The 23,915-nt window shown below is 41.3% G+C and overlaps 2 protein-coding genes across 2 annotated transcripts in view; both read left to right on the top strand.

Annotated features, from left to right (window-relative positions):
* LOC108658056 (endoplasmic reticulum GDP-fucose transporter) overlaps positions 1–23,915 on the top strand; it is a 178,213-nt gene that overhangs the window by 44,837 nt on the left and 109,461 nt on the right. The window lies entirely within an intron of this gene.
* Positions 83–23,440, top strand: mdu (mitotic spindle positioning protein meduse). The gene is made up of 5 exons (XM_089265119.1): positions 83–237; positions 481–573; positions 21,080–22,047; positions 22,119–22,241; positions 22,677–23,440. Exons 2-5 carry the CDS (start codon positions 553–555, stop codon positions 22,921–22,923), a joined length of 1,359 nt encoding a protein of 452 aa, XP_089121245.1. The 5' UTR covers positions 83–237; positions 481–552; the 3' UTR covers positions 22,924–23,440.

The following is a 23,915-nucleotide window of genomic DNA, read 5'->3' as shown; positions in this document are numbered from 1 at the left end:
CGCTTCACGCTATTCAACTCAAAAACGCTGTGCATGTATGAGCGCGCGCAAATGTATGTGCGTGTGCGTGTGAGTTTGAGCTTTTCCACTGCGCTTGCCTGCAGTGTTTATCGTCGGTTGCTTTCGGTGCCGTCAGTTGTTATTTTGTAGCGCTGCGTGCTGGTCGTGCTCAACGCGTTTTTCACCTTTAACCACGCACTTCAATTTGTTTGTTAACACATTTTTCGTTACTTTGCGGTTCGTCATTTTTGTTGTGCTTGATTTTTCTGACTTTTTTTTTTGTTATTGTTGTTGTTTTTTTGTCACTTGTGGCGTCTTGTGTTGCGCGCGCGCATTGAACAACAAAAGAAAAGAAAAAACAAATCAACAACTGCAACGGCTTAAAAATAACAATTGTCATAATTGCATTATTATTATTATTCTGCTTTTATTGGTAGTGAAAGTGTTTAATTTTGCCTATTTTTTTTCTCTTTTGTTTAGTGTTTTCTAATTGTCATAAAATACGAATTTTGCAGCGACAAACGACAAATTTAAAAAAAAAAAATACACAAAATGCAGCAAAAAGCCGATGAGGTGAGTAGCAAAATAGGAAATAGAACACAAATAGTAGCGCAAGACGATCGCAGCATGTTGCTGCTGCCGTTGTCCTCAGCAACATCCTGCCCAGCTTTGTTGCAGAACTTTAATTCTTTCGTTTTCGTCTTTCGCTGTGCGTTGAACTCTCTTTGCTCTCCTTTACTATGCCTGTTGCTATTGTTGTTGCTGTCGTTGCTAGTGATGGTGCTGCTAGTGCGGTGTTCTTGTGCCGTGACGTTCCATTCACTGATTCTGGAATATCATCGCAGCAGCAGCAGCAGCAGCAGCAACAAACGGCCTCATTGTTTTTTCGTTTGAGTTTTCATTTAAATTTTGTTTGTTTTGGTTGTGTTCTTTTTCCTCTTCTCTATTGTTAGCTATTCTTTTTCATTTGTTGTCCTCGCACTATTTGCACAGTTGTTTGGCAGTTTGTCTTATTTCTATTTTTTTGGACTCTCTTTTGCTGTTGTTTTTAATAGCGGCAACAATTTGCTTTGCGTCTTGTTGCTGGCTTTCCATGAAACATCGCATGGCATTGTTTATAAGCATTTTTCGTAGCTTCTTTCGGCTGCTTTTGTTGTTTGTGTGCGCGGCTGCAAAAGTCAAAGTCATGGCAACATTTCGCCGCTTGTAGTGAAATTTCTTTGCACGAAAACTTCTATTGTTTGTTGCTGTTGTTGTTGTTGTTGCTGCTGACATATGCCAGAGATGAGCACATTAAGATCCGCCGTAGCTAAATGTGTCTAGTTCGATAAACAAACCAAGAAGCGGCCCAAAAGCTACAAGCGGCAGCCACAATAAATCAACAGCTGTTTTTACAACTCATTTAGCGCGCAGACCAAAGTCAACAACAACAACAACAGCAACAACAACAGCGCGAGCAGCAACATAAATTGCCTGCGCCTGCAACAAATTTTGTTGCCAAGATCGAGACGGAACCAAAAACAAAACCAAATGTTGCATTTAGCCTTGCTGCAGTTGCAAGTAAAAGTCGAAAAACCTGTAAGGCGAATGAAGCGGGAAGCAGTGCAGAGGGAACAAGTGGCATGGGAGTGAGAGAGAGAGAGAGAGAGAGAGAGAGTGAGAGAGGGAGCGGGGATGGCTGCTATTGACAGAAGATGACTGTCCGTGACCCAAATAAACGAAGCTAAACGAAAAAGCCAACAAGAATTACAAGAGCAAGAGAGAGGGAGAGAGAGAGAGAGAGAGGAGAGAGGGAAGGAGGGGATTAAGACAGAGGGAGAGACATCATTTGAGTCAAATTGTCACGAGTCGCAATATGAGGCTAAGTGCCATATTAGGCGCACTCGGACAAATTATGGAACCGAGCTGATAGTGATGCCAGATTCGGCTAAAAGAATTTGAAATTAACAGAGAAGTGAAGGACTAAAGGTAGAGCATGAAGAGGCGAAATAAATGAAAAAAAAAATAGGAAAAAAAAAAATGAAAATCTTAAAAAATTAAAAATAAACGGAATAATCATAGAATCTTTAAAAAGGTCTACCTACATATACATATTCGAAATAGCTTAAAACCTTTTTGAATATCGTATATGATACATCATATATGTAAGACGCAGAGCTCTATTCTTTCGAGGAGAAATAGACTTGGTATTCAATGAAATAATATTGAATAGTTGAGACTCAAACTGAGCTACAGCATCTACACCCCGTTGGGGTTTGCTCTGCCTTGGGAAATCTGAAGCACCTCTATATTATCTGGTATAATGCCAAAAGATATTTACGCTGTTCTAGTCTCCAGTTCTACAATCTTATCTGAGGTCAATACTTCCCCAAGTATTACTTAATATTGCGTTTCTCAGTTCCCCTTTTAAGGAACTGATTCCACACGCATTTTGCATATCATTAAAAACCTGTTTAGAATTTTTTTTAATCTCATTATTATTTTTTATTGTTTGTATACCTTTTTTATTGTTAAAAATTTCGCTTTCAGACGGCGACAAATTTAGTTTTTTCTTTTATTTCTTTGCTGGAGTCAAAGTCAAAGTGAATTTTCTTGTTTTTTGTGGCGGTTTTCGCTGCCAAATTGAAAGTAAAAATGGCCAAAAAAACAAACAAAAAACGGCTAAAAAATAACAAAAAACCAAAAACCGGTCAAGCAGTGGGATGCTGGATGCAGTTGGCCTGATGCGGATGCTGTATGCAGATGCAGAGCTCAATCTGCTGAGCTTCGATGAGCGAACATTAAAGTAATTATAAAAAAATACACAAAAACATTTCAAATTGAATATTAAAGAAGAAGACAAATGAATAAAGAAATGCAAAATCATCATAAAGACATGAACTTTGGCTGAGGGAGGAGGGAGGAGGGAGGCATATACTCTTTGGTTACCTAGACCTCTACACACACACACACAGACTCTCTCAACTATGTGAAGATGGCAGCGGTTGTAATCAAAGCCAAAGCCAAAGAGTCAAAGCCCAAATCCAAATCGTGGCCCAAAGCACAAAACAAAAAATCACAAAAAAATAACTAAGAGCCAAAGGCGTAACAGAGCAAAGAACGCGGCTGTAATTACGTCTGGAGTAGGTAGCCAAATGAGGGCTCCAGAGCGCAGGGGAGCGGGGTGGGTTCAGAGGGAGTCGATAACAAACAGAGGCAAATGAAAATTGCAAACAAACAAACAAAATATGCGCCAAAGACGAAACTTGTCGCTGGCGATCGTCGAGCAGAGGGAAGCGAGAGGTGGCATGGAGAGCGAGACGGGTGTGCATATGTATATAATGAGGACCAGCTGGTAGAAGGTGGAGGTCAATGCCTGGGTCCAATGACACTTGACCCCAAGATATTCGAGATATTAGAGATGCGTGCAGAGCGTAAGTGAGCGAGGTGGGGGAAAACAGCGAGAGGGAGAGAAAGAAAAAGCGTGAGGAAAAGAGAGAGAGAGACAGAGAGATTCATACAGAGAGTGTAACTTAGAGAAATGGAGACAGAGAGATTGAGAAGAAGAGCGACAAGGAGAGAGAAAGAGAGATGAACTAAGATACGAGACAAATACAGAGACAGAGACAGAGACAGAGACAGAGACAGAGACAGAGACAGAGACAGAGACAGAGATCATAACCTACTACATAAAAATTGTATTGATATAAAAAATCCGAAAAAATAATGAAATTAAACAAACTGTTATACATACATAGACACATGCATAGCTAGAGTTATGCATCCATCCATCCATCTATATGTATAGCTGTGCATAAATCGGCAATCAATTAAGATTTCGCTATGCTGTGTATTTCCGATTTGATAAACTGTTGTTCCTCTGGTAACTTTTTCCGAAACCCATTCAGAAATGGAACTTTTCGTTTTGGCTTTGACCAGAGACAATGGAGCTATTAAGATGCTCAAGATTTATATGCCTCATAAATTTCACTCTGCAAGAAAGAAGAAGAAGAAGAAGAAGAAGAAGAAGAAGAAGAAAACCGAAATCAAATCAAAGTTTTGCTCGGTTCTGACAATGAAATCATTTTCGTAACATCACAGAGAGCGGTAAAAAGAAAAGAAAAACGATATAAAAGAGACGAGAGAGATTATGAAACGACAGTAACAACAACAACAGCTACATCTGCATATTATAATAGCCATAGACAAAATATATACGCATTATAATGGTCATAATAATCATAATAATAAAGATATCATCGATGTGTTGAAAAAGTGAATGTTTCAATGAGCCCAGTGTTGGTAAATGTTATGCAGCTCACTTACCGTTAGACTTGAGTCTCACATTAACAACAAATGCCCCAAATAACAATGACCATTGGGAGTGCAATAGAAAAAGGAAAAAAAAAATAGGGAACTTGTTATCAGAGCTGAAGAGATTTGTATATGTTTGTGTGTTATCGATAACACATATTATATAAAGCAGCATAGCCTTTCTTTCCCAGGTATTATGCATGTATGCAGTTTCTCTCAAATCACATTTCTCTTCAGATATCGATAAATATTTCGATTTGAATCGATAACAAATTTCGAATTGCAATGATATCGATAACATTGTTTGAACATAACTCGATCAGCTAGCTGTAGATCCATTAAAATCGACAATGATTTGTGATTGAGCTAGCAAATTTCCCATAAAGGTTCGCCTTAATCAAGTTCTACTGAATCGATGCTATTGTCTGCTTCCCAATAAACAGGGTGTCTGCTAGTCGTACACACTTGCTGTCCACTTGCTCTCCAATGCAGCCGCGCTTTAAAATTAATATGTCATTTACCGTTACCCACTGACTTAATAGTTTAGCTAGACATAATGCTCACAAATCGATAAGACTCCAATCGAGCGATCCAATAACCATGTCAACTCCAACCAACTTGAGTCAACTCGAAGTGAAAGACTCGATGCGATGCGATTATCTCATAGAGCAATGTGTATTACAGACATTTATAGGCATCTCTCTCACTATCTCTCTCTCTCTCTCTCTCCTTCTCTGTATCTAGCTTGAAGCATAATTTCTTATAAATCGATTGCAATTAGTAAATGATTTTGATTTGTTCAATCTCTCTCTCTCTCTCTCTCTCTCTCTCTCTCTTTTCCTCTATCTGCATGCTATAATTTTTTATCGTTTTACTTTGTATTGATTCAGAAATAGTTGCTTATTTTTGGAATTGACGCAATCGCTCTAGCTCCTGCTGTAAGTGGAGCGGGAGAGAGCGGGGGAGCTAGTCTAAGCATTCGCTATTGATAAATTATTTGTTTTAGTGCTTTTAAAGTGATGTATGTTAACAGCTCTTTGTTGTCTTTGAATTTAGTATTTCTATTAAATACCCTGTGATGGCTCTGTTTTTATAGCTGCAAGCTGACGATACTTCTATCGTATACCCCGTGATGCCTCTATTTTTATAGCTGTCTATTTGTATAATCGATTGGAATACAGCCAAGCAAAGCTCTGTAATTTGTATACCTTGTTTCTAGGAATATACTGTGTGTTCTCTATATACCAGGTATCACTAGGTCAGTCTTCTAATATTTCTGACTCTTGACTTTTTCTTTTCTAATCGTTTTTGTTCTGAACTCTCTCAGAGTTTCTTATCTCAATTTTATTTCAGCTACACTCGATAATTTTCTTTAAGAATTTATTGTACAGTTTTCTTGGTGGATTTCTAAAACATTATTCATTTTCTAGTCGAGCTTGTGAACTTTTTGTTTATCTGTTTTCAGATAGTTAGCATTGCATTTGCATTGTTCGATGATTCGATTTCGCTCGAGCGCAACTTTCTAATGGGTATTTTGAGTCGGGCATTGTATGCAAAAGCATTGCGTGTGCCTGCCTCAATTTTTGAAAAATCACTGTGCCATTTGCATATCAGTAACCTTAACCCATTGCCACATAGAGGAGCTCTATCCAAGTCTAGTCACACATATCTCTCTCTCTGTCTCTCTTTCTAGTCAGAGTTTCGCATATTTTCCCTCCCTAGATATGAATATGGTAAAAGTATCAATTAGTGGAACTATACTGGTGCATGGTGGGGCGAGGAGTGGGGCCTTTATGTCTGGAATTTTGCTTGGCAATTTGTAGAAAAAAAAACTCGTAATTTGATTTTTTTTTTTCATTTTGTGCTAATTTTAATTTGTGTAGCTCGCTGCAGACAAAAGGCGCATTGTTGTGCTTTTACTTTTCGCACAGTGCAGTGCAGAGGCGGCGGGGGCGTGGTGCCGGCAGTGTTGCCACCCGCTTGCATTGAATTCAAATGAAAGCAACAGCAAATGTCAATGGCAGACGACGAAAGGCAAATCAAAAGCGTGTCGCCTTCGCCCAACATCAAATGCCGAACAATGTTTGGCCGAAACTCTGCGGCGCTTTCACCCATTGAATGGGGCCCCGATATGAGATATCAATATCGTCATATCATATATAAATATATAAATGCATATATATGATGTGCTGTTCGCGAACCGGCTTAAATCGTAAATACTTCTAGCCATATCTAAAAGCGCTGACTACCATGGCTCTATATAAGTCAAGGTTCCCTACTGATAGCTTATCAAGTGCATTAGCGAGCAGCCAGCTGCAATACTTTCAATACCTTATATATAGTGACAGCGTATACAAATAACAGTAGAACACTTTTAACAGTTTCAACTCCGGCCAATTGCCACAATTGCTTCATTCATCAATGTCAGGGACGGTTTGGCTAATTAGCATTGAAATCGCTGAAAATTGTAAAACTCGTGAGCGAATAATCAAGTCAATTAGCACAGGGTCGGTTTTTGGGGGAGGTGGCCTTAGGTACTGTTATACCAGTGTTATACTGCTGTTAAACCAATCTTGAATGAATGAATACTCTTATCTTGAGTGTCGTATCACTGTTATACTGCTGTTATACAACTGTTATACTGCTAAAATACAATTGGCATACGACGCGTATGTATGTGCATGCATTCTTCAATTATTTAAGCCCAGTGCCACTGTTATACGAGTTATATGTAACTGTTATACCACTGTTATACAATAGTTAAGCGATATTAGGATAAGTGATTTGCTCTAGCTCATCACTTGAGTATGTTACACATCTTTTATACAGCTACACTACTGTTATACAGCTATTATAACACTGTGCTATTGCCAGTTGAATGTCTGGCACTCAGTCATCCTGTTATACGACCATTCGTCTGCATTGGAGCATCTGTTATACGAGTTAAATAGAAATCATATCCGCTTATATGGTATATTAATTTGAATTCCAACGAAATCAATATTTCAATTCGTTCGATGACTACCAAAAGGTCTTCCTCTGTATGTTTTATCTAATCAAAGGATAGCTATTTGGTCAACTGTTATAAAACTATCGAACAGTCGACTGTCAGTTCGGCCTGTTGGGAGCACTAGAGCAACCTTTTGGCTCTGTATTCGTTCGCTACATTGACATGCATTTGAGGTAAAGAGCACTGATAAGCGAAAAACTGTACGACAACTGTTATACATATGACAAAGAGCAAAGCAGAATCCATATATATTTCCATTCTGCGCCCCATTCGCCCACTGTCAATTGGCATTTGGAAGTACACAAGCCAATTTGGACTTTATCTAATCAATGTTCCATTAGTCGAACTCATTTCTACTTATACATATATGTATATACTACTATATGTGCTTGGACTTGGGCATGGCTAGATTTAGCCGTTAGCAATTTATTATACTATATCAATTATAAAGCTGAGCACGAAACATGAGTTCATGCCTGTGTAATTTCTGTGTAATGCTTCCATAATTTGTCTTGTCTTTGCCTTTCCAATTATTTTTTTGGACTGTAAAAACTTCCAAGTTCTAGATAAGCGCCATAAATTAAAGCCTGCTCGATGACTCAGTGTGCCCGCAGCCAGCTGAACTTGAATGTCATGAAGGCACATTTCGTATCGATAGCAAAATGATAGCTGAGATAAGGCCATTATCAGGCGTAGATTTCCACACAATTCACTTGGCCGGGCCAACAGCCCTTGCTCTATGTATGTAGGTACCATAAACATGTGTGTGTGGGAGCCCTGTGTGCCGGCACTTGTTCAGATAGCGAGCCTCGATGCAGCGAGGCCATGTAACACGCCGCACCTGCTGTGGCGCATGAGAAGCGCAAAGAGAGGCGAAAAAGAAAGAGGAAACCAGATAAGATATATTTTTTTTGCAGTGAAAAAAAAAAAAAATAAATAAATTGAAATGCTAGCGTTAATTATAGATACGCTGCTGCCATATGACTCAAGCTCCATTTAATTTGGCCAATCGAATTCCAGGGGGAAATTTCTAGCCAAAAAAAGGAACTACAAATTTTCAAGAGTTGTCATAAAAGCGCATCTATTTTTGGGCTATTGCAGACATTATTTGACAATACTAGATAAGCACTACGAACATCGAAAGCAATCAGCAAAGTGCGGCGAATAGCTTCGCATAGAGTCATTGCATTTCTTGAAGCGAACGTGAGCGATGCCAGCTTGAAGTGCAAATTAATAGCCTGAGCAGTTAAGGCCAAGAACAAACAAATAGAGTAAAGCCAAGAAATCTAACTATACTTGCGAATACTTGTGAATATTCATTTCATTCTTCTGCCATTTGTGAGTCTCTCAGGTAAAAGGATCCATCGACGCTTGAGTCGAATCAGTGCTTTGAACTGCTTGAGGAACTCAATTTAAATTTATCTCGTTTAATGACTTACAAGTGCGCGTGCCTCACTAATTAATACCAAGTGTGAATCATTCAGTTGATTAAAGCAATCAAATTGCATTACTTTCGAGTTCTAAGTGGAATGCAAAGTTATTTAGATGCATTCAAAAACGAATGTCTTAACGGCTATAAGAGCGAGTGAGTGTGAGAGCGAGAGAGAGAGGGGAAGAGCGAGAGTGTGTGTATGAAGCCATGTGCCTTATGTGCCTTATGTGCAGAGGTGACAACCTGCTGGTCTCACTGTCTCTCTCCCTCTCCCACTCCCTCGCCCTCTGCCGCATTTCGTCTACCTGCCTGTCTGCTGCTTCGTTTAACGGTCAGCGCATTATACATATACACTAAGTAGCGCCATCAACAGCAACATAATCATCATCATCGTCATCATCGTCATCGTCAGCAGCAGCAGCAGCAGCACAGTAACATAAATAAGACAGCTGCCAACAGCAAAGCACCGTTTGAATGCAAGAAAAAACAAAAAAAAAACGAAATTAAGAAACAACAATAAAATACAACTGGGAAGTCGCACTTATGTCTTTACACACACACATACATACATATATCTATTTGTCAGTCACTCCATCTCGCTCCCTCCCCTCGCCCGCATATTGCATTTGCATTTTCGTTTTGCCATTGCGTTAGTTGCTTATTTATGACATGATTTGCCGTTTTATATGCTAACCCACCCCACTTGTCACTCTCACTGTCTCGCTCTCTCTCACTCGCGCTGGCATTGGCTGGCCTTTGCTGATCCGTTAATCTTCCTGCGTTGAGCCATTGTCATCAAGCGCCGCCATTTGCTCTGTGTGTGTGTGTTTTTATCTCTTTCTATTTTAGAAGCGTGGGAAACGCCGTTTGTATTCAATTTCTTGCCGAAATTCTTATTGTCTGCTGAAATTAGCTAAAAAAAAAAAAGAAAGATTTTTGTTACACTTAATTTCCACTGCGCGAAAGGCGCCGCAGCTAAAGTCAAATTTAAATTTAGTTAATTTGGATTTTATGCTTTGGCCTGTTACCTATATTTTTTTTGCCTCAGTGCTTAGTAGAGTGTAACTAGGCTAGTTATTACATGCTAAACGACTAACAAAATGCGCTTGCTTTGCCATGTTGACTGTACCACAGAGTGGTTATTATCTATGTATATTGTATATAATGCATGCAAACTGTTATACAACTGCGAAAAGCACTTCAATGATTGTTAAATTATTTACAAAATGGCTTAATACCTCTTTTGTTCATTCATAACCAATGGTTAATCGATTGTTATACAAGCGTTATACGCGTATTGTATCATACTCTCCCGCTGCCCAACTGTCATACTGGCAAATGAGCATAAAGCATCGCAAATCCTTTTGCTTACCATCAAACATTGAGCATTTGGCAAACTTTTACATAACTCTTATACTGTTATACTAACTTCTGTAATATGTATTTGAATGATAAAAGTGTCTTTCAGTTTTTCGCATACTCGACAATGGCCTGTTATACTTGTGCTCAAATGAAAGCATCTATTTGCATGCATGGTCAGCTTTTACTTTTGGCTTGCATTTCAAGTGACCAGCTGTTATACAACTGTTATATACCAACATCTCAATCTATGGCATTTCGCACACAATTGCGGCCTACAAAACGCATTTAACACTTGCTTAAGACAAATGCCATCGTAAACGTGGGTGAAAGGCATCATCAAACACACACCACACGACAAATTTCCATGAAAAGAGAGAGAGAGAGAGAGAGAGGGAGAGAGAGGGAGAGAAAGGCCTAGCTAACGATAATGATAATGATAATTTTTATGAACATGCCAAAGCAAACAAACCTCATTGAGCCAACAAAATATGACGCTTATAAAGTGCAGTTAGCATGTGTTAAAGACGTCTCTAAACAGTTTACCGCTAAGCAAGCCGCTAAATGTCATAAAAAAAAAAAAATGAAATACGAAGAGTCGCAATCCAAACGCCGAGACCCTGCACCCAGCCGTCTTCAGGCTGAATGATGATTATTCGCTTTCTGTCTGCTCGCTGTCTGACCGACGCGGCGTTTCATTCATTCAAGACGAAAACCCATTCAGACATTCAGCCAGGCTGAGCTCTAACTTAGCTCCGACTTAGGTGGGAGTTAAGTAAATTAACCGTTAGTTAAGATCGCTTAAAATTACCCACAAAAAAAAAGAAGAAGAAAGAAAGAAATGCCGTTACCTCAGTGGCCAGCTTTTGAATAGTTTAGACAGCCCGCCGGACATTAAGGCCATTTCTGAGGTCAACCCGACCCGGCGTCCATCTCTCTCCATATAAATCTACTATATTTAGAAACTCTTGATTATATGGCCACATTGAATGGCATGATGCTCGTTTATGTAGTTTTTGGGGGCTCAAGTGCCACAAAAGTGGTTTCACTTTTGCTCTCGAATTGTTTTCTATCATCACAAGCACATTCCCCCGCTCAATTGTTATACGTAGATCTGCTTAACGTTTTTGCTATATTCTGCTATATTGCCCAGTACCTTGCTTATGTTTGAATGGGGCTTCCAAAGAACTCTATTTTACGAGCAGTATAACAGGTGTTGGCTTGATCTGAGGCTCGTTATTTATGTTTACTGAACTGATAAGAAATGAAAGCTGAAGTTAAAATGTACTACAACTACAGTGTAGCTTGAAAACTGTTATACGACTGTTATACGACTGTTATACAAATGTTATATGACTGTTATACAACTGTTATACAGCTGTTATATACATTTGTGAACGATTTAATAAAGGCATGGCAAACCTTTGAATCAACTAATCGAGTTCCAATCAACTCTCCAATCTAATTTATTCATTAGATCTGACGAACATAGAAACTTTACTTTAATCAAACCATATGCTGCATGCTATGGCAATTATGGAGTTACTCAGACGTTTCTTGCTCTCATACATCAGCTAAATATGTAGATCTCCAGCCAGATGGCACTTAATATTAGTCGGCAAAGAGGATAAGCTGACAAAGCTAATGAGTCTTGATTCCCATGACTTCACACTCCAAACTGACTCAGTTACTTGCCAAATATTTGCTCCCCTGAATGCTATTGATCTACATGCTTTTAAACATGACCAAGATGTTAACGAGCTCAGGGATCCGCCCTCATTCCATCTTTCTCTCTCTCTCTCTCTCTCTCTTCCTCTCCCTAGTGCCTATTCACCTGGGCAGAACAAAGCAACTCAATTAAAAAATTGACTAGTGCGCCATAGGTAGAGTCTGCGCTGGAGTTGTTGCTCTTCCTCTTCAGCGGCTGTATCTGTATTCGTATCTGTGGTGACAAACTTGCCGCAAATATTTGCCATTGTTTTGTTTCGGTTTCGTTTTGTTTCAGCTTTTGTTAATTTCGGGCAACATTTTTCAATCAAAAGCGACAGCGCAGCAACGTTTTAATTACAAGCCAAACAAGAAGCGGCCCAAAGCATGGCAATTATCAGCGATACGTCTACATTAGAGCTCGACTCGGGCGCTGCGAATGTGTCTGTATCTGTAGTGGTAGCTGTGCGCAGTTTGCTATTCGCTCTATGTATCTCTGGCATTGTATCTGTATCTTTTACGTGCTTCATGTAGCGTGGCTTTTGCCAGCTGCTTCTGCTGCGGGCCATACTAACTAATAGTAATAAAAAGCGCCAGCGCACGCCTCAAGTTCAGACACGCAAGCGCCTCAGTTGCACAGATGCGCAGAGATACAGATACAGATACAATTGTATCTAGATGCGTTCGACTTTAACTGCTGCCCAGTTCTGTTCTTCGCATGTCAATGGCCCAGGGCAACAGCAACAGCTGCGCTTTGCTTGTTATACTTGTTGCACTGCTGTTATACTACATGACATAATGTGAATGCCCGTCTTGCTTTCTTTCGCCATCTCCCTCTCTTTCTCTCTCACTCTGTCTGCCCCTTTGCGTATGCCGAGCACGTTTTGTGGGTTGCTTGGGCTCGCTCATCGGGCATTGGCATGCGTTGCTGAGACCGAGCGCTGGGTGACATAATTTGATTTGAAAATGCACATCAATGTGACATTGGACATCTTAAGATATGTGTAGCTTGTCACCTGCACAACTGTTATACAACATGTTTTGCTCTATCGCTAACTTGGCTTGAATACGGATTGGTAAGTCTAGCTTTTACATGGAGTGCTTGACAGCTATTATACAATTGTTATACGACTGTTATACAACTGTTATACGACTGTTATATAAGTATTATACAAAACATTTTAGTGTTCGTCGAATGTTCTTGAAGTAAGTATGACTTTGTCTGTGTGACCTACACCTGTGTCACCTGCACAACTGTTATACAACATGTTATGCTCTATCGCTAACTTGGCTTGCATACGGATTGGTTCGTCTAGCATTTAGATGGAGTGCTTGACAACTATTATACAATTGTTATACGACTGTTATACAAGTATTATACAACTGTTATACAACTATTATACAAAGCATATTAATGCTCGTCGAATGTTCTTGAAGTAAGTTTAACTTTGTGTGACCTACACCTGTATCACCTGCACAACTGTTATACAACTTGTCTTGAGTTCGGCTTGGTTCATTTGAAATTGAGTGCATTTGCATATTGTAGCAATTCCAAGCAGGTCTTGACATCTGTTATACAACTGTTATATGACTGTTCTAGACATATTTTGTTATTGTTGCGAGATTTTCAGTACAATGCGAAATGCAGCTGTCTTGCAACGTGAATTTTGCGTACAACAAAGTCTTCTTACTGTTCTCCATACGATACAAAAGGTGTCTTATTGCAACTGTCATACAAATGTTTTATTGTGCTATTACAAATCAAGAATATTGTACGCACAGCAATTAATCTGTTATAAACATAAATGATACGCGTTAATAGCGTATTCAATGATACTTGATAAAAATCCGGGAATCACAACTCGATAGAGTTCTGTGGAAATGTGCCCTGATGTCTATTATTTAACTGTTATACCATAAAGCTAAACCGCAAACACGCCTTAATGGCCATTGGAAATGTCCGCAAATAACCGCAAATGAACGAGAGGAGCCGACGCGTCAGCGAGCACTTAACCTGATGACCTAAGCAACCAATTAACCGCGACGAGGTCGAAGCTCAATGGACAAACAAGAGTTCCGAAAATCCATTTAAGATTTCGATTTGGCCAGGTCACGCCAATCGAAGGCGTTTCGTTATTTTATTACAAATTATTTCTTCTGTTTGCTTTAATTTTTTGTTTTCCTTTTGCTTTTATCAATTTGCCGCTTATCGCGAATTCATTTCGCTAAGTAAATGCGTAGTACCCCATTGCCGATCCATTGCTAACTCAGATAACGAAAAAATTCGAGAAAAGAAAATAATTATTTGAGCTAAAGGTAAAGAAGACAGCAACAACAGCGACGTAACCCTTTTTAGCTATTGCTCATGGTCTTTAGAGTTTTAGACAGTTAGACTTGCTCTCTATTTATGATGCCCGATTCAATTATTGTTAGCCAGAGTACCATAAATCAGTGTTATACATGGTACAGACTATGATGTGATTTTCAATTATAGTTGACTGCGTTCATATAAATAATTGTTATACATAGTATGGAGCAATTTATTTATGATTCGTGCTTCAATTAAAATTATCTTCAGTAATATAAATCATTGTTATACATAGAACAGATATTAAACTGTGGAGCATGGAAAAACCCAAATCAATTGAAATTAGCCCTAAAATACTTGGGGTAAATTCATGTGCAGATTTGTTCGGTGTAAATAACTGTTATATATAACTGTTATACAACTGTCATACAACTGTTATACAACTGTTATACACATATTTATATACATATTTATAGTTATACACATATTTTCAGCGTAGTTGTTCATATTTAGATTGCAATATGTGAGAATTCAGCTCCAAATGGTATCATACTCTATATATAACAGTTCACTTTATTGGGTTCATACAATGCTACGACACATTGACCTGAAAATTTCCGAATATGTATCAAATTTCATTCGACTTATATACGTATGTATATATCACTGTGCAATAGCTTTTTGTGAACATAATAATAAAGTCTAGTCTTAAATTATATTTTCATATTTGATTATTTCAACTGCAGCAATGTCGGTTAATAACAGCTAGTATACGTATATATGTACATATATGTATGTACATGTATATGCATGTTGTATATATGTATGTATCTTTCTATTTTCTTTGCTTAACAATTTGCCCCAGTGGCGAGACGTGACTTTGTCTGTGGACCCAGCTACAGATTTGGTGTGTTTTATGTTTTTCTTTTGTTTTCTTGCTTTGGTTTTTTTTTTTTGTTTTTTTGGGCAACAGAGATTTGTATTTTTGGGGCCAAGACCTAGCCATGGCAAATATGCTTAATAATAGCAATCGGACATAACGGTAATTTGTAATATGCTCATGATATGGCGTCATAATTGACACATGCTCCAACTGCATCCGCCACAGATATCAAATTGTCGAAAGACTGTCGATCTCAGCAGATGCTGATTGTTGTTGTTGTTGTTGTTGCTATTGCTGCAAGAGAATAGATCACGATTTATCCAATAACTGGGTCGCTGGCATGAACTGCCGCGTATCTAGCAATGTATCTATGTATCTACGTATCTATGTATCTGTTGCTGTAACTGTAACTGTGTCTGCATCTGTATCAGTATCTCTGGTGAAAGAAACGCTTGAGGAGGCGTTGATATCTGCACTGCTGCTGCTGCGAAAGAGAGCCAACGAGATAATCGATAAAGCATAAAGGCCCCGTCATTTATCGTTGTTAAACTGGCAAATGCTCTAGAAATGCTTTGCAGAACGAGCTAATGACCGTGGGCGATAGCCAACTAGCCACTAATCGCATCTGTTATACGATATGATTATATAGAATTCCACTCGCTGATTGTAAACACACAAATGTTTATCAACAGCTCGCCATGAAACACAATTTCTAGCACTTGAGGTGTGAAGCGAGCTGTTATTAAAGTGAAATCTTTCGATATGCTAAATGCATTTGCAATCCAGAGAGAATCTACAAACAGCTGTAGAGCACAATTGAAGAATTCGCTGTACAGTGAAGCTCAAACTCGATGAACTGACGAAAGGAGGCGAACGCAATGAAAACAAATGGCGGCCAGCACAAATCAACAGCAACTGCAATAAGAGCTATCGACTGCCATTTAAATGTGGCCGCCGGACAGCGAGCACGCCCAATGAGGCATAAGCACACAATCGAAGCTAATTTTGATTGGTCTGGCATCCTTTCAGCGCTGCAGCGGCGCCATTAGCGTTCGCATTCGCATTAAACTCCACATTGCGGCTATCATAACTGTTGTTGACCCAAATGCCTGGCAGGCCAAAAATTTGACTGCACGCCCCCTTCTTATCGCACTCTCTACCACTCTCTCTCTCTCTCTGCATTGCATTTGCTTCTGTTGTTTTGCACGCTTCGATTGCGAGGAGCAGCGCAAAACATAAACAAAGTGAAAAAAAAATAGCCAAAACAAAAAACGTTAAATGAATTGCCCTAAATACGTGTACAGCTGTTGTTGTTGTTGTTGTAATTTTTGACGCGCTGCCTTAGCATCAGGCAACATCATTATGATCGGCCTTAACGCGATCATCGGCAAGCCGTAAATACATCATGAATATCATGCTAATGCGCTGTTCACTCGCCTGGAAACGATAGCAGCGCTGCCAGCAGCGCAGTCAGCGTTCGCTGTTATGCTTTAGCTGACTGGAAGTGGAGCAAGAAATGCCGAGGCGTGAGAGCGTGAGAGCGCTACGTCAGCCAGGGGCCAGCGTGAGAGCAAGCAAGAGAGCGCGTGCAGTCAAGTCACGGTCACGTTTCTCGTCACGTTCTGCTGTCGTCGCGCTGCCTCGGCTGCTGCTGCTGCTGCTGTGCGTCTTCTTGCTGTTGTTGTTGCTAATTTGCTTTTATTCTTTTTGTCTTTTGGCATGCTCATTCGTGTACTTGGCGATCTTTGTACGAGAGCAGCTGAGCGAGACAGAGCGAGATTGTCTGTGCTGCTCTGGCGCTTAGCCAGTGACCCCGGCTACATGCAAATGAGCTCAGCTTGGGCCAGCGACATGCGCTATCCCAATTGCCGTTATTGCAAGCAGCAGCAGCAACGGCAAAGAAGAAATTAGTAGAAAGAGTTGCGGTAAAGTAGAAAAGCAAAATGAAGCAGCAACAACAGCTGTCAAATTGGCAGCTGCTGCCATTGCACTTTGGCGGTTACCTCTTTGTGCATGTGTGTGTGTGCATGTGTGTGTTGCTGCTGTCACATGTTGCCAACTAGTTACTAGCAACTTGTTGCTGACTACACATATCGAAACGAACATTATGTACAACATTTTGGCAGCGGTTTCTTGTTGCTGTTGTTGTTGCCTGTGGCCGGTGAAAACGACAGTTTGGCGGGTTTTTTCTTTCTTTCTTTCTATGATGCTGGCTTTTGTCCGTTTTCGTGTGGAGTTTAACGCACAATTGAGTGAAAATCTGCATCGAATTGCGCAAAAATTTGATGAGCTTCGCACAGCAACGCGGCAAATTGCATTTGCCAGCCGCTGTCTGTTGTTGCCAGTGTTACCTGTGCCGTGTTTCCGAATTGCGTTTTTGTGCCGCCATCGCTGGCTACTTAGCGGCAGACAACGACATTTGCTGCCACTTTCTAATGCGACTGCGACAGCAGCAACAACAACAACAGCATGGGTTATGCGGAAGCCACAGACAACCGACGCAGCAGTCGACGCAGCGCCCTCTATTGGCCAATGCGTTGACCCGCAGCATGTTGCCAGCCAAACTTTAACCTCTCAGCAAGCTCACTCACCCCAGCCCACACCCGCACCCCCCCCCCCCCCCCCCCCCCCTGCTATGCACTTCTAGCATTGCTGGCATTTGTCGCCGCTGGGGGAAGTGTTTAGCTGTTAAATTGCATTTAATCAGCAAGAATTTTTCTGCTCGGAGAATCGTGAAATCAGCCAAAGAAAGATCACGGCAGCTGCAGCTGCAGTTGCTGCTGCTGCAGTTGTTACTAATTGACTTGTCATTTGGCCAACAACAACAGCAATGTCATTGTCTGCATGGCACACTACTAATTGCCGAGCAGTGCTGTAAAACGACATTGGGGAAGCTCTAAGCTGAACATTTCGCATCATATTGTTAAATTTAGCAGGCACTGGGCATGTGCTAGCACATAATTTGCCGCTACTTGAGTGCTAACAAGCAAAGTTCATGCCAAACAGTGTTATAAAATGCTTTAAAAAAAAACTGGGAGCTCACTTTTCACAACTGCTTGCTAAATGTTGACAAGCACTTGACATGTGTCTGGCAATTAAATAATTATTTTGTCAACCCTTAACTGTTCACAGACGAAGCTCATGCGGGGCAGTGTTGTACAACGACAGCAGCATCGAAAGTTGAGTTTTTAGCAATATCATGTGGAATTTTTCATGCACTTTATGTGATTGCACTTCCTGGTATTTGCGCCAAGAGTGCGGCTAACTGTCGATCAGTGTTGTAAAACTGGCCAGAGACAAGTTTCGAAATATAATTATGGCATCTTTAAATTTGACTTCAGATTTGTTGAGCCGTCAACTATTTAATGCCAATGTCATGGAAGTTGACGGAAAATGTGAAGTGAAGGAAAATTTGATGACTTCCCGAAACTTAAATTGCCTCCACTTGTCGCTCTTAGTGTCTTCAGGTGATTCCACTTGTCGCTTAGCTCCGAAAATATCAAAATTCCAGCAGCAGCAGCTGAATTCCTTGACAATCAGCTGGTGATTTGCATTAGGCAGAGTTTCCCTTCACCTTGAGTGGTACTACTTGAGCTCGGCCCCAATCTAAACAGCTGTTGCCCACAACAAACAATTTGCCTCGATTACAATCGAGCTGCGAGAATGGCATCCAGACACAGCTGTTGGAGCTAGCTGCTGACGACTAGCGACTGGCGACTGGCGACTGGCGACTGACGAAGATCAGCTAAGTAGATTTGATTTGTCAGTTAAACAAATGCTTCTCTGTTCCCGTTCCAAATCGACTGTCATATAAAGCGTGGGCCAGCCTCGCGCTGGCTCAATTGTGTTTTGGCACTTCAATTAGACGCACTTCAAGACAGCGAACACAAATAGTTTGCATTTGTTATTTCGTTTACTGTGTTCCTTTTGCAACACTAGAATATTCATTGTAAGTTCCAAGTATCTTCTATATATCTGCTATATCTCTTATTTCTAATCTATCCTGTCTCTATCTCTTATTTCTAATCTATCCTGTCTCTATCTCTATCTCTATCTCTATCTCTATCTCTATCTCTATCTCTATCTCTATCTCTATCTCTATCTCTATCTCTATCTCTATCTCTATCTCTATCTCTATCTCTATCTCTATCTCTATCTCTATCTCTATCTCTATCTCTATCTCTATCTCTATCTCTATCTCTATCTCTATCTCTATCTCTATCTCTATCTCTATCTCTATCTCTATCTCTATCTCTATCTCTATCTCTATCTCTATCTCTATCTCTATCTCTATCTCTATCTCTATCTCTATCTCTATCTCTATCTCTATCTCTATCTCTATCTCTATCTCTATCTCTATCTCTATCTCTATCTCTATCTCTATCTCTATCTCTATCTCTATCTCTATCTCTATCTCTATCTCTATCTCTATCTCTATCTCTATCTCTATCTCTATCTCTATCTCTATCTCTATCTCTATCTCTATCTCTATCTCTATCTCTATCTCTATCTCTATCTCTATACCTTCTCCACACCACATAGCTACATACATATGTATATGCATGTATATATCTATATATTTATATCGCATTACAGCCCACTCAACCGCATCCGTTAAAAGCTTCCCATTTTCATTTTCATTTACAATTTTTCATTTTCATTTTTCTCACTCATTGAGCTCCCCCTGTCTTTCTCGTCACCTCGCCCCTCGCCCCTCGTCACCCTTCTCTCCTACTTGCCGCCCTTCTGTTATTTTTTATGGCATGCAGTGTCATAACTTTGAGGTCACCTTTGTCACGCCCATCATTCATAATATGTGACAACAACAACAGCAACAACAACAACAACCTGTTGTTCATTTCCATTGTCGCTCTGTTTGTTGTTTATTATTATTTTATTTTTTTTTTACTTTCAAACACTTTTACTCTCGATTGTTTCACTTCGTATATGTTTAGCATTTCAGCCCCTCGCCACGCCCCGCCTCTGTTGTCGTCCCTTTGTTTGCCGTTCGGAATTCAATTTAAAGTCCAAATGTCACGCAACTTTTGCGATCGCACGCATCAAAAGTCGCTTAACGCAGTTCGTTACGCTGACTCCATTCGTTTTAGCTGAAGCTTCTCCTCTGCCCCTTCGCCTGTCCCTGCCCCTGTCCCTGTTTCAACTCACCATGGGTGTCCCTCTCTGTCGCCATCAACTTCTTCTTCTTCTTCTTCTGCACTGTCTTTGGCCCTAATCCGCTATTGTTCAATTGTGCTTCGATAAGCAACTCCTCCTCCCGCTCTCTCTCTCTCTCTCTCTCTCTCTCTCTCTTTCTCCACTCTGTGAGCCGATCTGCGGGCATGTAAGTGCAGCAGCTGCAACATTTGCGCTTCATCACATAACAAAATTCATCATTCAGTCCGAGCTAAGCCAACGCTCGCTCAGTCCACAGTGTTCACTCGCTAAGGCAGACTCAGTCATCGCACTGCCTCCACAGTATTCTCCAATCACATCAGCTTTTCTTTTTGCCTCAGCTTTTCTTCCAACTGTTTGCCTCGACTTTTATTCAGTATCGTTCAAAATAGCTGCGAAGCAAGTTGTGTTGAGGCGGTTTCTACTACTGTCGTATATTGTCTAGAATAGGCTAAATAGTCGCTAGCGTAGTCAAAGGCACTAGCATTCGCAATCTTTACTGTAAGTATTCCCCACTGTGCACTCAGTCCAAGAAGTGTTGAGGCGTCTGCGCTGCGGATTACAGGGTATCAACTAGCTCAATCAACTGTTCGCCTAACGCTCTCTCTCTCTCTTCCAATTGCTGCCCCCCATCCCCTCTCACCCTCCTCCTATAGACACCACGTCTCGCTTTCTATTCATTTGATTCGCCGAGTAATTGGTTTAAGCTTCAATGGCTTTAGGCAGTGCTCACTGTAGCTGGAGCTGGAGCTCTGGCTGTTGGCTGACAGCTGCAGCGACATGCGTTGCGCCCCGTTTTGTCATCATATTCGATTACACAAATACGATTTGTTATCGGATCTCTTCCTGCTTGCCACACACACAAAGATATCGAATTGCCTAACCCTTCTCTCTCTCTCGCTCGCTCCCCCGCAGAAAATGGATCCATTGACACGTATTCAGGAGGAAATCAAGGAGGTGGTGCGACGCGAGGAGGAGTACCGCCAGCTGACATCGGCAGCAGCTCTAACAGCCTCACCGCCGATCGCCGTGAACTTCGCATTGAGTGGCAATGCCAGCGAGCTGGCGCCGCGGCAGGAGGCTGGCCACGATGAGGTGGATCAGGGCGCGCTGGTGACAGCACAGCCGGCGTCGGTCACCTCGCTGCTGGTGCCCATCGAGGAGCAATCGCCATCGAACACGCCCTCGCTGGCGTCCAGCGTGAATAGCCACAGCAGCAGCCACAAGGAGGAGAGCTTGGATGAACACCATTCGGATGATTCGGGCATCTCGGCCTCCTCGCAGAAGACCATCAATAACAACAACGGCAAGTCCGAGGGCAAGGCGGGCCTGAAGCTGAACCTGGTGGGCAGGCAGGAGTCGCGCTACATTGGCCCCAATTGCTACAACTTGACGCCAGAGCCGCCGCAGCAGAAGCTGTTGACCCGGACTCCGGGAACGCCGCAGCTGCAGCCGCAGAAGCGCCAGTTCGCCTTCAATGGCTCCACAAAGGGCGTGATGCAGCGCTTCATTGCCTCGCACGGAAAGCTTCAGCTGGGCCAGTCCGCTGGCCAGCCCCTGCTGCTGGCCAACGGCAATAGTCCGACACTCAAGCTGAACTCGCGCAATGCTTTGGCCTTCTTGGAGTCGGGCCAGACCTCTCCGCTGGCCATCAACCTGGCCAACAACAACAACAACAACAACATCAACGGCAACATCGGCAACGGCAACATCAGCATCAGCAGCAACAGCAACATCGAGCGGGACTCGGAGGGCAGGCCACTGAGGCGAGGCTATGTGCCCGTCGAGCAGAAGATCCAGCGTGAGCTGCAGGACCTCAAAAGTCGCGAGACTGAGCTGAAGCGTCTGCGCAAGCTCAACCGTCAGCATATGCTGGAGAAGCTGTAAGTCTGCCGGAGCGGAATCCCTTAACTCAACAGAGCCCCTCTAATCCATTCTCTCTTTGTAATGCCAGGCCACTGAGCACAGACGACGAGGCCGATGCCGATGACGATGAAGACGACTCCGAGGTGGAGCACTGCTATGGTCCCGGCAAATTGCGCAATGCACAATCCACGCTTGAGCTGGAAAGGGATAGGTGAGCAGAGGGGGCTAACTCAAGGGGCGATAGATCGATATCGAAAGAGAGTGCAAGGGAATTGAGTGAAGGGTAGCTAGAAGGGATAACTCGCTTGATATGAATTTGGGAAAGGAATAGAACGAGATAATGAACCTCTCGTTCTATTCTGTTCCTACATTCCTATCGAGTGATCGAGGTTCATTATCTCGTTCTATTCTTTTCCTACATTCTTATCGAGTGATCAACCCCTTTAAAGTAAAACTCTCTAAGGACTAGACGACTACGACTAGGGATAAGTAGCCCCTTTATCCACAAAGGAGAGTTACTTTAGCTCTACTACTTTACTTTAGCTTTCAGTTTAACTCAAATGAGTTGATGACAAGGCTTCAGGGGGTTAGGTCAGTACTACAACTACTTACATCCCATTGTGTCTTCTTCTCTCTCCCACTTTAGCAACGATCTGGAGCTAATGGGCCACAAGTCGGCGGGCAATCGCAGCCTTAACGCCGGCAGCGCCCTATCGAATGGCAGTAACCATATTCTGAGCACATCCGGTTCCAATTCGGGCATGCGCCCGGCCATGTCGCTGGCCCAGCTCTGTGATCTTACGCCGGAGGAGGCGCCATCGTCGCATCGCCTGATCGCGCAATGGGAGAGCTTGATCAAGAAGAACGCTGAGGGTATTGAGGCGGCCATCTAGGCCACGCCCGAGCAGAGCACACCAAATTATTATATTAAATGTCCCAAGCACTAAGCACAGGAAGTCCGAATTCCTGCAAGTCTTCAAAATTATCAATTTTTTTTTTCTATAGCCAAGATTGGGTCAATATACGATATATATATATATAAAGATATATAATAATGTCAAGTATGGAGCATGGAGCTGGGTGGGGCTCCATGCCCATACAATCAACGAATTAGTATTTTTTTATTAATGAAATAGAGGAATGGAAAGGCATGTACTTATATAATGTGTAAAGAGCAAGAAATAAAAATATGTTCTTGAGGTCTGTTGTAAATAATTCTTCGTGCAAGTTTCAAGTGCAAGTTTCACCAAGTCTATATAATTTATTGAATATAACCTTACGTACTTATATACAAATATACACCTACCTGTTTGTAGGCATATACCATAACATACTATGCTAAAGCACACACATACGTACTTATGATATGCGCTATCAAAACGATTTAATAAAACGTTTATGTAAACCGAATGCATGGTGTTTTTTATTGGGTTGGTTGGGTCGTACCGGAAAGATGCTTTCTTATACAACTTTCTTGGGAAAGGTCATTCGAGACGAAGTGAGGATGCATCGGGTAATCATCAATCAAGGTTCAAGTATCAGATGCTGTCGAGATAATCTCATGGATGCAAGGAACTCTTACGATGTTTTTTATCATAGACAATAGTCATCCCTAGATCATCTACCCGAGATGGTTGATCTCTCTCTCTCTCTCTTCCTCATCGATAAATTATAATGCATAAATGTTTAATTTTTTTCAAGTTTTGTTTTTATTTTCATGTTTTTTGTTTTTATTTATTTATTAAATACATTTCGTTTTGTTTTTGTTTTCGGTTGATGTTTATTAAATTTGTATTTTTGCATTTGTTGCTGTTCATTGTTTTCGTCTCTCATTAATATTTCCTGTTGTTGTTTATCATTTATAATTGTGTTGTTTTTGGTGTTC

The sequence above is a fragment of the Drosophila navojoa genome, chromosome X (genome assembly GCF_054131105.1).
Source record: "Drosophila navojoa isolate 15081-1374.11 chromosome X, UAZ_NAV_1.0, whole genome shotgun sequence".
In the NCBI taxonomy this organism is placed as follows: domain Eukaryota; kingdom Metazoa; phylum Arthropoda; class Insecta; order Diptera; family Drosophilidae; genus Drosophila; species Drosophila navojoa.
The sequence above is the reverse complement of the archived record's forward strand: the minus strand, read 5'-3'. Positions and strand labels throughout refer to the sequence as shown.

Excerpts from the sequence above, each read along its gene's own strand:
- mdu (XM_089265119.1), top strand. The coding sequence starts at position 553 with ATGCAGCAAAAAGCCGATGAG. Across the intron at positions 574-21,079 it reads TGCAGCAAAAAGCCGATGAG|AAAATGGATCCATTGACACG; the intron begins GTGAGTAGCAAA and ends GCTCCCCCGCAG. Across the intron at positions 22,242-22,676 it reads CTTGAGCTGGAAAGGGATAG|CAACGATCTGGAGCTAATGG; the intron begins GTGAGCAGAGGG and ends CTCCCACTTTAG.